The 15207-nt window shown below is 42.9% G+C and overlaps 1 protein-coding gene across 16 annotated transcripts in view; it reads left to right on the top strand.

The window, feature by feature from the left end:
• The window catches only part of LOC103727996 (protein transport protein Sec16B), a 68507-nt gene that overhangs the window by 25058 nt on the left and 28242 nt on the right, over window positions 1-15207 (top strand). For 7 of the 16 annotated variants that reach the window (XM_029560198.1, XM_029560197.1, XM_029560185.1 and 4 more), the window contains 10 exons: window positions 2630-2688; window positions 4738-5064; window positions 6901-7013; window positions 7873-8002; window positions 8740-8839; window positions 10115-10259; window positions 10859-11010; window positions 11357-11418; window positions 13161-13296; window positions 13768-13998. In XM_029560198.1, the coding sequence (XP_029416058.1) occupies window positions 4796-5064; window positions 6901-7013; window positions 7873-8002; window positions 8740-8839; window positions 10115-10259; window positions 10859-11010; window positions 11357-11418; window positions 13161-13296; window positions 13768-13998 (1338 nt within the window). In that variant the 5' untranslated portion in view covers window positions 2630-2688; window positions 4738-4795. Of the gene's footprint in view, window positions 1-2629; window positions 2689-4737; window positions 5065-6134; window positions 6196-6900; window positions 7014-7872; window positions 8003-8739; window positions 8840-10114; window positions 10260-10858; window positions 11011-11356; window positions 11419-13160; window positions 13297-13767; window positions 13999-15207 lie in introns of those variants that run through there. The other 9 variants (XM_029560188.1, XM_029560192.1, XM_029560194.1 and 6 more) reach the window with 5 other exon arrangements.

The following is a 15207-nucleotide window of genomic DNA, read 5'->3' as shown; positions in this document are numbered from 1 at the left end:
ACAGGGGGATAAAGGGGAAACCTTTTCAAAAAAAAAAAAAAAAAAAAAAAAAAAAAAAGGAAATCAAAAAAATCAGAATGTCTAGGTTTTGAGAGTAATTTTTTTTTTCTTAACTACAACTTCAAAGTGTGATGTTTACAATTTTTTTTTTTTTTTTTCTGCTTCTGCTTACTTGTATCCAAGTAATACTGAGTTTTATGGGTCTTTAGTAAAGGAGCCTTGGGATCCTGGGACACTGGACCTTCCTGGGATTTGCTGGCAAGAGCTTTTTTACAACTGGGTGTTTTGAGGCAGTAAACTGGCATGGAGAAGGCAAAAATTCCCCTGTTGTTCAGGACCCTGGTTCTGTGGTGTTCAAACAATGTCATCTTAGTTTCAACACAAACCCTTTGACCCGTTATTCTGATATGAGTTTTGAGATGAGCCTGGGAGCTTCAGGACTGAGAGCAAATTAATAGATTAAATTAGAACCATACAGCCCTCAACAATTCCCAAGGGAGAAGAAAGGAGGGGGGTGCTGATTGTGCCTGTATGTGTTGGTGACCCAGGAGACTCGGAACAGGAACAAGGCCTGGGCTATGCTTTCCTTCTGTATATACCCTTTTGTCAAATAGACTGAGGAACTGAGAAAGGGCATTAGGTCTTGGAGCTAGCTTTTTTAGTGGGGAAAAAGAAAAAAAAAGTGGGGAAATTAGTCTGATGAAAGAGAAATATCTAGGTTTAAATATCTCCAGCCAGAAAAAATCTTGAAGACTTGCCTGTCCATTTTCCTATATCAATATCCCAAACTTGTCTGTGTTGGTTCTCCTGGAGGAACAGCCATATATAAGGCCTTATTCTTCAAGGAGGGTAATGTGAAGAGTCTGAAAAGGAATCCTTGATGGGGTCAATCTAAACCGTGTGTGTGGGGGGAGGGGGTGTGGGGTGGGGGTGTGCATGTCAAGGCCAGAGGTCAAAGTCATGCATCTTCTCTTGCACTCCACTTTGCTTTTTGAGATAGGATCTCTGATTGAACCTGCAGCTCATTGATTGGCTAGGCTGACTAACCAATGAGCTTCAGGGATCCACCTATCTTCACCCCTCTCCTCAGTACTGGGATTACAGGCTCACTACAGTTGCTTGGCTTTGTATGTGTGTGTGCTGGGGATCTAAACTCAGATTCTCATGTTTATAAAGAGAGCACTTAATGTACTGACCAATCTCCCCAGACCCAGAAATACCTTTTTGTTTAGGAAATGTCTTCAGTCACTTACACTACTCTAATCTTTAAAAAAAAATTTCCATTAATTCTTTGAGAACTTTGTATAGTATATTTTGATCATATTCCCCCTCCCCAACTCCTCCCAGAATCACCCCCACCACACCCAACTTCATGTCATTTTTAACCCCTATCAAGTCCAACATGTGTTGCCCAAATGCTCTTTTTAAAAAATATTTATCATTTTTTATTTTATATGTATGAATGTATTGCCTGCATGTGTGTAAGAGCACCTGTGTCATGCATTGCCCAAAGAGGGCAGAAGAGGGTTTTGGATCCCCTGGAACTGGAGGTACAGTGGGTGCTGGAATTCAAACCTGGGTCTTCTAAAAGAACAGCCAGTGTTCTTAACCACTGAACCATCTTTCCAGCCCCCCAATACTTATTTTTTTTTAATCTTTTTATTTATTGTGTATGAGTGCTATGCCTGCATGCATGTAAATACACCAGTGTCACGCAATGCCTGCAGAAGCCAGAAGAGGGCATCAGATCTCCTGGAACTGGAATTACAGATGATTATTAGCTGCCATGTGAGTGCTGGGATTTGAACCTGGGTCCTCTGCAAAGGCATCCAGGGCTTTTAACCACTGAGCAATCTCTCCTGACTCTAAATACTCTTGAATGTGGAATCTGCCCTGGGTTGTGATTGACCTACTAGGAGTCACATGCTCAAACAAAACTGAGTCTTCCTCTCTAGCAGCTATCAAAAACCAATAACTCCTTAGCTGGGGGTGAGAGTTTGTGCCCAGCTACCCCTTCTATAATGGGATTTGTCTGGCTTGAGCTTGAGCAGGACTTGTGCATGTTGTCATAATTGCTGTAAGTTCATATGTGCAAATGTTCTGCTGTCTGGAAAACACTGTAGTCATCTACCACCTCTGGCTCTTGCAGTCTTTCCTGTTCCTCTTCCACAAAGTTCCCCGAGCCTTGGGGTAGAGGGATGTGATACAGTTGACTTATTTAGGGCTGAGTACTCTGTAGTCTCTCATTCTCAGGATGTTATTCAGTTGTGGGTCTCTGTTAATTGTCTTCTACTGTGATAAGAAACTTCCCTAATGAGGGTTGATCAATGCACTAATCTGTGAGTATAACAATAAGCCATTAGGAGTCATTTTAATACTATGTCCATTTAGTAGAAAATTAGTATCAGATTCTCCCTTGAGTAGCCATAGGTTCTTGGTCCCGATAATGGTGTCAGGTATGGGTTCCACCTTGTGGAGTGGGTTTTAAATTCAATAATAAGGTGGCTGGTTACTTCTATAATATTTATGCCACTATTGCACTAGTGAGGAATATCTTGCAAGACCCATAGTTATTGTAGGTTACAGGGTTCAGAGCTGGGTAAGGTTGATGATTACTTTTTTCTTCCAGTAGTGTGCATAGCACATTCCAGCACTATGAAAGCTAGCCAGCAGGGATGAAGCTTCCAGGTCAGTACCTCTTGATTTCTCCATGTTCTATGACTCAAGTATGTGGTATCTTCAGTAATACAGTCTTACTGTGAGGGTAACCAAGAGCAATGGCAATAGCCTGTAATGTTTGGACCTCTATGGTCTCTCACTGGCCAACAACTCTAGAGAGGTAATCCATTCCTGGTACTGGGGTTTTTATTTGATAAGATAAATTGTCTAGTTGGGATATTATCCCTCATTACAGGGTAACCCCTTTTAAACTCATTTACATATGTATATGTGTATATTTTAGAGAGCTTCTACAGTAGTAGGTTTCCATATGGTTTTTCAAAAGATCTTCAGTGTTACATTACCTTAATCTTTGTCTCTGATGATATTAATACATATTGAACAATTACTATATATCAGGCAGTACTGGCACTTTTCCATATGTTACCTTTAACATATTGTTTGACAATAACCCTGCAAAGTTGTTGCTTCAGTCTCTGTGGATAAGGAAATTAAGACTTGAAAAAGTTAACCAGGGCCTGGAGAGATGGTGTAGCCATTAAAGGTTCAGGCTCACAACCAAAAATAACCAGCTGGTAAGAGGCACAGTCAGGATCTGAACCCTAATGTAGCTCCTTCCAAGCCTGACTATTTCTGTGATACCTCAGCACTCTCAAAGTAAGTGTTGGATAAATATTTGCTGGTGGGATAAAAGAAGAAACATTAATTGGGATTCCTTGATACCATTTTGTAGTTGCATCAGTTACTGTTATCTGCCTCCCATGCCTCCCACATCTGTTGTTCCATATGCACTTTAAAAATTTTTAAGCAACATCAACCTAATTGTCTAGCCTGTTATTTATTTAATGTATCTCTTAGAATTTTTTTTCATATTTCACTGTGGTCATATGGTTCATTTTAGACAACTTTGAGAATGATAGTTGTTCTTTTCACAAAACCTAATCAGCTACAATGTTTAGATAAAGGCTTAAAATGCTGATTTGTGTGTGTGTGTGTGTGTGTGTGTGTGTGTGTGCATATGTGTGTGGGTGTATATGCATGTGTGTGTGTTGGTGTGTGTGGAGGTGAGAGGTCAAATGAGAGTTATTCTTCAGGAGTCATATGTCTTGTCTTTAAAAGATTTGTTTTTTATTTGCATTTTCACTAAGTATCAATATAATTTATTACATAGCAAGAGAGACCATTACAGGTTTTGGTCCTTTTCGACTTTGAGTCGAAAAGTGAATTGTAGGAATATTTCCCAGAGAACAGTAGATCAGAGTTCACAACATTCTTTGCCAATGAGGGAGGGCTGTGGAAATGAGCTTGCTTTGTAGATAGTTTTCATCACATGAACTAGTTGAACGAGTATTTTCAAACTGGTTCCAGAAAGAAAAGAGTCCATCATGGTGGGGAGACATGGCTGGTGGCAGCAGGAGGCAGCCTGGACAGAAAACTGAGCTCTCACATCTTCAAACTGGTATAGGAGACAAAAAATTTATTTTTATATATTTTTATATAGAGACATTTTTATAAGATTTATTTTTATATATTTTATATAGAGACAAAATATTTATTTTTAAATATTTTTCTAGGTGCATGCATGCATGTGTGCATGCATGCATGTGTGTGTGTGTATGTGTGTATGCCTGTGCCTGCCATGCATGTTTGGATACTTACAGAGACTAGAAGAGGGTGTTGGGTCCCCTGGAGCTGGAGTTACAGGAAGTCATGAAAGGCTTGACATGGGTGCTGGAACTGAACTTGGGTCCTCTAGAAGAGCAGCAAGTACTCATAACTGTTGAGCCATCTCCAGCTCCAACTTGTCTTTTGAGGCAGAGTCTCTCACTGGACCCTGGGGTTCATTGATTAAGCTAGGCAGGCTGGCTGGCTAATGAGCCCTGGGGATCTTGTTTCTGCCCACCTAGTGCTGGGATTACAAGTGTACTTCAGAACATCGATCTGGTTTTTATGTGAGTGCTAGGGATCTAATTCAGGTCCTTGTGCTTGAAAGGCAACTATTTTACTGAGATATCTTCCCAGTCCCTCAAAATGTTTATTTTCTCTTTTTGTGTGTAGGAAAATAAGGTAGCAACATAACGACTTCAAGACTCAAGAGAAATTCAAAGGGTCAGAGATGGAACCTTGGGTTCCCCAGTGGTCATCTCACTCACAAGGGAGGCCCATGGCACCATCAAAGGACCCAGACAGAGGGCTTCGGAGTGGACATTATCGGCCCCTTTCTTACCATCGACACAGTGGAGATAAGTTCCATCAACGGCAAGATGTCCGTAGGAGCTCACAGCCACAGCAGGACTCCAGGCCTGACCAGCAGCAGCCCTATTATGCACCAAGGCCTGGGGCTGACTACTACGAAGGGGTTTATCCCAGTCAGTTGTACTCAAGGTATGGTTTTAGGGCTTGCCATGAACCCAGCTCTCCTGAGTGCGATAGATTGCTGTTGTTACTCTCTTCCTTCTTCTTCTTCGGTTTTTATTTATTTATTTTTTTTTGAGGCTGGCCTGGAACTTGCTACATAGCACACAGATTTGGGATCCTCTGACCTCCCTCAGTCTCAGAGTGTTAGCGTGTGCCACCATGTCCTGCTCTCCCTTTATTCTTCTCCTCCTTCTCCCCATCTTTCCTCCTCCTCCCTCCCGCCTTTCCTCCTTCCTGCCTCCCTCCCTCTCCCTTCCTCTTTCCCTCCCTTGACTCCTTCTTCTCTCCACATTTTCCTCTCTCCCTCTTCTCCTCCCCCCATCCCTCTCTCCCTCCTCCTCCTCTTCCTTTTCTTCTTTCCTTCTTTCCAAACTCTCTAATATTGGCTTAGCTAAAATAGGTCCTAGCCTGATTTGGTTTTCTGTGACTGATTATATTTTCCTCTTCTTTATCCCCAATAGAACCCCGTAACCAGCTATCACAGCATTATTGGGGACTGAGGGAGGGATAAAGGGATAAAGGGTAGAAATTCAAGTGAGCAGATGGGAATTCTTGCCCTGGAGTTATAAAAGGCAGCATTTGTGGCCTGTGGAAAAGCTTTCCTTAGGACAGTGAAAAGTTTCACATTGTTTTTGATCCAGGCTTAGCATGATACCACCAGCACTAAGAATCCTAGAGTCTCAAGCAGTGTCTGGAGGGTAACAGGAATGCAGAGATCAATGTTAATAAATAAGAACTTGAAGAAAAACTCATTTCAGAGATGGAAAATACAGATTTGCAGACTCTAAAAGTCAGAAGGAAGAGGCCATGGAGAGAGAATTCTGTATTGGAAAATCTCGAATTCCTGTTCTCATCAATAACATTGGACTAAATATTTCAGAGTGTTAGAAACCATCTGTGCGCTCCCAGTTCAGATGATGTTTATTTGCCTGACAGATTGAAGGTTGAAGTTAGGACAGCTATTGTAAAGAATTTTCTGATTATTTTTAATTGATAGAAACAATACAACGTAATGTTCCTTTCCCCAATCCTCCTAGATCGTTGAATTCTCAAGAGGAAGTATGTTAAGGTAGAGACAGTGGAAGCAGTCATGTTGAGGTTAGTCTGATTTGACCTTTGTCCGTCTTAATTTTGTTTCCAATATGCATGGGAATTACAATGGTATATTGAATTTCTATATAGTCTTCTCAAGAAGGATTTTTTTCCCCTCAAGTATCAGAGCAGGGGTTTCTAAGATAACAGCCACTGTATTGATAGATATGTATATCTGGGGAGTAAGAATATTATTACAAAAATAAAAAAGGTATAAATAGGGGCTAGAGAGATGGCTCAGCAGTTAAGAACATTGGCTGTTCTTGCAGAAGACCCAGATTTGAATCCCAGCACCCACATGGCAGCTAACAACTGTCTGTAACTCCAGTTCCAGGGGATCCGACAGCCTCTTCTGTCCTCCGGGGCATTGCACGACATGAGTGCACTTGCCTACATGCAGGCAATACACACATACACACAAAATAAAAATAATAAAATATTTTTAAAAAGTTGTAAATAAAATTATTTTTTAAAGAGAGATTTAAATTTAAAAGGAGTTTTCACTATAAAAATTTCAGCCTTCTTATGCAGCAACGATCCCCTCCTGTTCCGATTCTGGATTTTCTAATCTAACATGTGCTGTGTCTTTCAGTCAGGTTCTGAACTGGGCAGTCATTCTGTCTTTTGAAGTTGTCCAGCTCATCCAGTATCCCTTTGGTTTTTCCCTTTACTGTTATCATTGGCTGACTGGTTCTCTTTGTGATTTCTTAGGCCAGGCTATGAGGATCCTTATCAGAGGTACCACTCTCCAACACTGAGGGAAGACTACACTTATGGAAATTACTACTACCATGGGCACCCACAGCTCCTGCGAGAAGAAAGAGGTATAAACTAATCTCCAGGAACTGGAGCTGTCTAAGTGGTCTGACTGGCAGGGCCAGAGACAATGTTGAGAGCCTCCACTTGGTCAAAAGAGACCACAGCAGGAGCCCTGTCCTGTAATACTATGGAGACTTCCCCGGTGTTACTAGTTCTGTGTTGACTTCATCCTCATTGTTTCTCTTGTTACTTCTCCTTGCCAAGGTTATAGTTACTGGCCAAGCAACAGAGAAGCCATTTCCTCCTGTTATGCTGAGCTATGATATGAATGTGACCATTACTTCTCCCTAGGGGCAGCAGATGTGCATCAATGAGGGGGGGGTCCCATACCCTGTCTCCCTACCTAATAGGTTGTTGTGCTAATGGCAGTTTATGACCAGCTAGCAAAGAGAAATCTACTTCAGCATTGAACACACATGTATGCACACAGATTCCCATTGTTGTGCAATTATATAAAGCAATGCAAACTGGCTCAGAGGCACCTTGAGGGGCTTTTTCACTGTTAGCTCTCCCCCGTCAATTAACTCATTTTGACATATATGCTTTTTTTTTTGGTCTTTTTGAGACAGGATCTACTTGTAGCCTTGTAGCCCCAGCTGTCCTGGAACTTACTATGTAGACCAGGCTGGCCTTGAACTCACAGAGATCCGCCTGCCTCTGCCTCCCAAATGCTGGGATTAAAGGCATGCGCCACCACGCCCAGACCAACATGAATACTAGCTGAGGGGGCACCCAGATATGAACCGGGGACCTCTTGATTTTATACCTGTTGTATTCCAGTGCCTCAGCATCACAGCTCCCTAATGTCTTTCTAAAAAGACTTTCAGAAATAGCAAGTGACCTATCTTTATTTTGTTTTCTCTGAGGGTGCAGTTCCAAGGCAAGGGAGTCCTTATATCTGGCATGAAGATTATGGAGATCAAAAGTACTTCAGTGATCATGAGCGTGAAAACAAGAATAGTCTGTTCAGAACAAATAATGAGACCCAGTTCCAGTAAGTATGAAAAGACAAGCCATACTGACAAAATTTAATTAAACTCAGACTCCATTAGGCCAGTCTTAGGCTGTCTGGTGGTGGTCTTTGACCTCTGGAAGCCTGTCTGTTTCTGTACCAGATACAAGGACATGGGAATAGCCTACAGTGGCCCAGGCCAGCTGTTGGTATGATCCTAGAAGAGGGATTCTTAAAAAAGTTCCAGGTCTAATCTGCATCCTGTAAGGTTACTTGAGACCTGTTTTAAAGGAGGACCTAATCCTATATTGGCCTCAAGAACAATGTAGCCTTACAAGAGTTCTGATAACTGGGTCCTGCCTGAGGCTGGAGTGCATCTCCACTGCCCTCCCTAGTTCCAAGCATAAACTGTCCTTCTGGCATCAGGCACTGTAGGGAAGAGTCTATGCAGAAGCGTTTGTCCTGGTGCTCTTCGTCTTGGAATTCACCAACATAAGTGCTCTGGTTTAAGCTGTCCCCAGAGACAAACGCTGTCTCTTGGTTGCAGAGACCAAGCCTTCTCTGTGGAGTCTGAGCCTTATCCAGTAACGGCTCAGGGAACCCAAGTACTCCATCTTTCAGAGATTAATACATTGAGGTGGGGAAATAATCTTCCCTGTGTCACCAAGCTGGCCTGACACCTGCCCACATTTAGCACCAGAGCAGCTTCCAGCAGAGTGCACGTCAGTCTTGCTGGCTTGCTTAGTACCTGTGCTAACACTACTGTCATTTTGTTGCAGATCTACCAGTAAGAATCCATATAAAGACAGTCCTGCTTCCAGCTCTGGACAGGAGCAGCCTGGGGAGATTTTTCCAGAGAGTGGGGTCCAGAAGAAAAAGGTAACCTAAAGTGACATGGGGCTGGAGGCTTGTGGCCATACATTAAACCACCTTGTCAGTAGTGGCAGGTGGGATCCTTGGGATGGGGGTCTGCAACTACCAGCAGAGCCCCAAAGCATGCCTCCTCTCCTGCCTTTTTGCTTCAGTCTTACCAGTCTGAGGCCCTGCTCTGGCCCACTCATATGTTTGTCAAATGGGCAGGACTCAAGTCACTCTGAGGTGCTGGGAAAGAGAAGAGGCTGCCACTACATGTTAGGTGTTAGGTACCCGAGGGTACTAGAGGTTTAGGAAATAAGAAGTTGCTACAATCTTTAAATTTAGGTTTGAAAAGCAAACTTGAAATCTTTCCTGACTCTAATCTCTTTCCTCTAAAATCCCAATACATATACCACCTGGCTCACAAAACAGAGTTCTTAATGTATTGAAATACATTTTTTACTGTGGAACAATTGTAGTTTTACAGACAAGTTATGAAAATGCTGTGGAGGTGAACTCTTAATTTTTTATGGATTTGGATTAGCTCTGTCTCCCTGGTTAGCTTTGTGTGATTTTTTTTTTATAGACAGTTTCCTCTGCATATCTAGTGCTTGCTAGGATAGGACACGTGTTATTGTGACTAATAATAACAACCCAATACATAAATAGCACTTTATAGTGTACAAAGAGCTTTTGAATCCACTGTTTTATTCATATCTTCCAGAATATAAGTTCTATTAATTCCTTGTATACATGTCTTCCCAGGGGATGCACAGTGTTAGACCATACAGGTGTTCATTAAATAGCTTGTGAATTAATAAATAAAGTACACAGGGCAGATTTTCTTTTTTCTGTATTACAGATAATGGTATTGAGCTCTGAAAGTCCACATCGCTTGTTCATGGTCACAGCAGTAAGCTGTTGGAATTTGAACCTGAGATTTGAATAGAAAAGTTCCCTGACCTCAGGACCTACACTCTTCCCACTGGGCCATAATGCATCCCTTAGCAAACACTTGGCAGTGGCGTAGTGCCTTCTCCTTTTTATGAATCCACATTCACAAGGTTTATCAGAAAGTCTGCATTTTGTTTCTTTCAAGGGTCACTTGGGAAGTGGGAGGGCTAGCTCTGAGACTGCTTCCCATATGTTTTCATTGTTTTTAAAATTTTTTTTAGACAAGGTGTTGCTGTGTATTCCCAGCTGTCCTTAAGCTCTATGTAAATCAAGCTAGCCTCAAACTCAGCAGTCCTCCTCAGACTCCTAATTTCTAGGGTTCAGGGCATTGTTTTTCACTTTCAGCCATCACTGACCAGCAAGTCCAACCTTCTCCATCAACATGAGTCTGGCCTCAGCTCCAGCAGCTATGAGCTCAGTCAATACATGACAGATGACTCCGACCAGTATGATCCCATGGTATCGGCAGTTTGGAAACCTATTCAGGCTGGTGGGTACAGAGTCACCACTGGAGTTGGGATTCTGATAAGAAAGGCTGGAGGGGTGAGTCTTGTGGAAAGTAGTCCCTTTCCATTGTTTCCAGGAATGGGTCCTTATCCACCTCATCTGCTTATGCAAGTCTCCCAGGAGAAGTCAACTTTGGCTCCCTTTCCTATCTTTTCCCTGGTAATGGAGATTGCATCATAACTGACTCTTGGAAAGGAGCATTGCCCCTAGCCATCTTTAGGCTGGGTCAGGAGGCATTCCAAGGTGCTTTTAAGCAACAAGTGGAGAAAATAGAAACCAGTGAAAATTGGGTGAAGCGAAAGCAGGGCGCAAAGCCTAAATGCTTTGTCTGGAGAACTTGCCATAGGTATAGGTGCTCTGGGCCATCCTTGTCCTCTGACTATCGCTGGGAATCCAGGCTCCATGCATTATCATTTGGACTGAAAGATCGAGTCCTTACATTACATTCTGACATATTCTCAGAGTCTTAAACTGCACTGGCCCAGGTAAAATTTGAATAGAAATGTATCTGTAGTGTCTTCCTAAATTAAAAAAGAGCAGTGGAAGTAACGCTAACTATGTCCATATGTGTCTGTTGGTCAGGTGATGCCTCAGTAACTGGTCCCAAGGCACCCATGAAGTTCTATGTCCCTCACACGTCTGTAAGTTTTGGGCCGGGAGGCCAGCTAGTATGCGTGTCCCCCAACTCTCCCACGGATGGACAAACGGCCCTTGTTGAAATGCACAGCCTGGAGGTAATGAAGATCCTTGCCTGAACCCTGCTCACCCATGTGCTCCTCATGCTTCCCTGCTTCCCTTTGCTTGAGCCTGAGCATCTCCAGGAGGCGGTATTCTTGGAGGGAACTGGGCCATGCCCTATTGTGGGCCAGGAACAAGTTGGGCTTTTTTTTTTTCTGAAAGAAGTGATATGAGACTTATGTTTTCCCCAAGATGCTGGTAGATCATCTTCAACAGGATAACTTTGTCTCCACGATGCACTGAGCCATCCCTAGGACCATAGCCCTGGGATTTGATTCTGGACTTGACTGATGGGCAATGGGTGGAATGGTCTTAGAGTCCTAATTTGATTTTCTGTTGCAGGTTATACTTAGTGATTCTGAAGATCAAGAGGAACTGAGAGGTTTTCCAGGACCTCTGATCAGGTAATGTATCGCAAAAGTTGTTAAGTGAGGGCTTTGTGTGCATGTGGGAGTATGTATGGGTGGGGTGATGTATGCGTACCTGTGTGTGCAGGTGCATGCACCCATGTGCACACATGCAGAGACCAGAGGAGGACATCAGAGCTCTTCCTTTATCATTCTCTACCTTATTTTTGAGAGGCTCTCTCATCGAACCTGAAGCTTGCCATTTTGGCTGGGGTAGCTGACCATCAAGCTCCCAGGATCTGCCTGCTTTGCCCCTAAATACTGGAGTTACAGGCATATGCAGCCATACCTTGCTTTTATGTAGGTGCTTGGAATTTGACCTCAGGTCCTCTTGTTTTCACAGAAAGTGCTCTTTCCCACTGAGCCAGATCCCCAGCCCTTAACTGAGGCTTTTGAAACCTGGAACATCTTCCTGTCTGGGTCTTGGTTTCCTTGAAAGAAAATGGCCCAAGTCGTTTTAACAAACCATTCAATATGTGAAAGACAGCAAGAAAAATTAGCTTAACAAGTTTGAAATCTAAACCTCCGTTCTGTTTTGTTGAGGTTAGATAGTAGGAAGTTTTAATGTACTTGATAAATATTAGTGGAAAAATGGAGCCGAGCCTAGTCCAGGAAAACATTCTTGCAACAGTGCTTTTCTGAGAGGCAGTGCAATTCTCCAGTTCCTGGACATTGTGAAAGTCTGCCCTCTGCAGGAATGAACTGGAACTGCTTTAACATTGCCAGCCATGTTTCTGATATTCAGTGTGCCTTAGTTGTGGTGGAGAGTCCTGAGTGGGTGTCAGAGGACCAGCATCCCAGGCATCCTTCTAACTGGTAGTACTACGTGGATATGTCCATAAATCTTCTCTGAGCCTTAGTTTTCCCTTTGAGAAACGGTGTAACACCGTGTCTACTCTGAAGGTGGTGACTGAGACTCTATGTACATGGAAAACCTTTATGTGTCATCATTATGTAAATGTATTCTTATCCTGAAGCTTGCTCTCCAAGAAAATCCCATATTATTACTAACAGATCCTTCAAGTAAAAATTAGCATTGTTTATGCCTGTGTGTATATGTTTGTATGTGCCTAAGTGTGTGGGTGCACATGTGTGTTGTGAGGTCAGAGGACAACTTCAAGTGTTGTTCCTCAAGTGCCAACTGCCCATTAGTCCTTTTTGTCTCTGTGTCTTACACACAGGTATGCAGATAGGGTAGAAAACAGAGTTGGGTACTAAATAGTGTGGTATTGACCCACTTTGGCTTTGATTTATTGAATGATTTTGAGTAAGTAATGCCCACTTAATGTCCATTTAATAGTTGCCACAAAACTTGCTTATCCAATTTTATGTGAAGGCAGATTCTTTTGTTTTCCCTATTTTAGGGAAGGGAAAACACTGAGGCTCAGAGAAAATGAGATGTCTGTATAAACTGAGAGGAGACAGATCAGGCATGGGTCCAGGCTTGTCTGACTCATGGACCCAGAGCTCTTACCTGCTGTTTTGTGGTGTCACTTCAGGTCTCTGGGCTTCATTCCCCTCATCTGAAAGATGGACAGGATGCACAGGAGAATCTCTAAAGCTCCTCCTTGTTCTATCAGGAAATAACTACCTTGTGGCTACAGACTTGCTTTTAGTCCTAGGCTGTCAGGCTTTTGTCATGACTTCAACCCAACGGGCTCATTGCATGGGGAGCCTGGGGTCCTGAACAGGGGTAGTGTCTGCCTGCTCATGCTTTGCTACCTGAAATCTCTCCATAGGGAGGATATACACAAGGTGGATATCATGACGTTTTGCCAGCTGAAAGCAGCTCAGAGCTTCAAATCTGAGACCCCAGGGAGCAGGGACTCAGCCCTATTGTGGCAGCTTCTGGTTCTCCTTTGTCGTCAGAATGGGGTAAGTCACTGCCTTGATGGGGGAGCAGGTGCAGGCTGGACTGCATGGGAGTCTGCATGGGCATTTGTGTATGGCATGATTATGAAAAGCAATCTTCAAGAAGCACACATTGCTCCTAGGGAAACCATTGTTCAGGTGTCAACACCAGTTTGTCAGTGCCAACCTTTCCTCTAATGCTCCTCCCTACTGGCTGGAGGTGGGGTACAGGCCCTGGATTATTGCATCAATCAGATAGCACACTTGTGAAATTGTGAGCAGTTCTAATGAACTTTGTGACTTTTGACAGGCAGACAGTAACCATGAGAGTCAAGTTGGTGTTTGAATACAGTCATCTAAGAATGGTCTGCCTTGTGTTTGCATGACTGTCTTAGGAAGAAGGCAGAGACCCTGCTGCCTTCCTTCTCCAGCCTGGGCTGCCAGCTTGGGGACTGATAGGATTATCCCTCAGGATGGCCCTCTTTACCTTGGCAGTCCATGGTGGGATCTGACATCGCTGAGCTGCTGATGCAGGACTGCAAGAAGCTGGAGAAGTACAAGAGGCAGCCCCGCGTGGCCAACCTCATCAACCTGACCGATGAGGACTGGTCCATGTCAAGCTCAGGGACCCGAAACCTGCTCACTGGGGAGATCCCCCCTACTGTGGAGATGCCAGCACAGATCATGGAGAAATTCACTAAGCTGCTCTACTATGGAAGGAAGAAGGTGAGTAGGCCTTTCACCCAGGCTCCTTTCAAGTCACCACCATTTCTGTCCCCAACTTCTACCTCGTCCAATTATGTGACTAGAGCACACTCATTTTAGAGTATGTGGGACATACAGAAGGGTGCAGGGAGGAAAATAAAAGCACACAAGTGTTTGCCATCAATACCTATAGTTTTTGTGTTGTTTTGCCATGAAAAGAAAACATCTGCTAACATTTCATATATTTACGTCTAGTATTTTCCTGTGTGCATATTAAAAATCAATTTAGGTTACCTAGCTAAACTAGGCATGGCAGTGCACTCATGAGGCTGAGGCAGGCAGACAGGAGTGTGAGTTGGAGGCCAGCTTAAGTTATATAGTGAGATGCTGTCTCAAAACACACAACAAATAAACAGACAGCCATTAAAGAAATATATATGTACAATTGTTTATTTCTTTTTCTTTTAGGATCACTTGGTGAAATACCCTGATCACACTGAATATGTTCCAATAGCACTACTTTATTATTTTTTCAGCACTGGAGGTTGAATTCAGAGCTTTGTGCATGCTAGGCAAGCGCTGTACCACTGACCAATAGCACCATTAAAACACACACATATATTTTTAGGGGTTGGAGAGATGAGAGATGGTTCTGTGGTTAAGAGCTCATACTGCTCTTCCGGAGGACCCAAATTCCAGCACACATGTTAGATGGCTCACAACTGACTGTAACTCTAGGCCAAGAGATCCAACACCTCTAGCTTCTGTGAACATCTGTACTCATGTGTCTGTCCCTCTACCCCACATACACATAATTTTAAAAATAACAAAAATAAATCTTTAAAAATTATTTCTTGTATTTTTTTGAGACAGGGTCTCTCTGTAGCCCCAGTTTGCCTGCAACTCACTATGTAAATCAGCTGGCCTGGATCTCACAGAGATCTGCCTGCCTCTGCCTCCCAAGTGCTAGGATTAAAAGCATTGAACCACCATACTTGGCCCTTAAAAAACATTTTATTTATCCAGTCTACTATTGTTAAACACAAAGACAATTTACAATTTTGTTACTCCTTGCAAATTAAGCAATTTGAATATTTGTTAGGAACTTCTAAAAGAGTCTTCATATACATTCAAAATTAGTTTCCAGAGAGATGGTTTACAAGTAATATTCTTGCCACCGAATCTCAGGTGTCCTATCAGCATTGAATGCTTTCATTCAATGGATGGAGA

The sequence above is a fragment of the Nannospalax galili genome, unplaced genomic scaffold, assembly GCF_000622305.1.
Source record: "Nannospalax galili isolate Female #2095 unplaced genomic scaffold, S.galili_v1.0 scaffold429, whole genome shotgun sequence".
In the NCBI taxonomy this organism is placed as follows: domain Eukaryota; kingdom Metazoa; phylum Chordata; class Mammalia; order Rodentia; family Spalacidae; genus Nannospalax; species Nannospalax galili.
The sequence above is the reverse complement of the archived record's forward strand: the minus strand, read 5'-3'. Positions and strand labels throughout refer to the sequence as shown.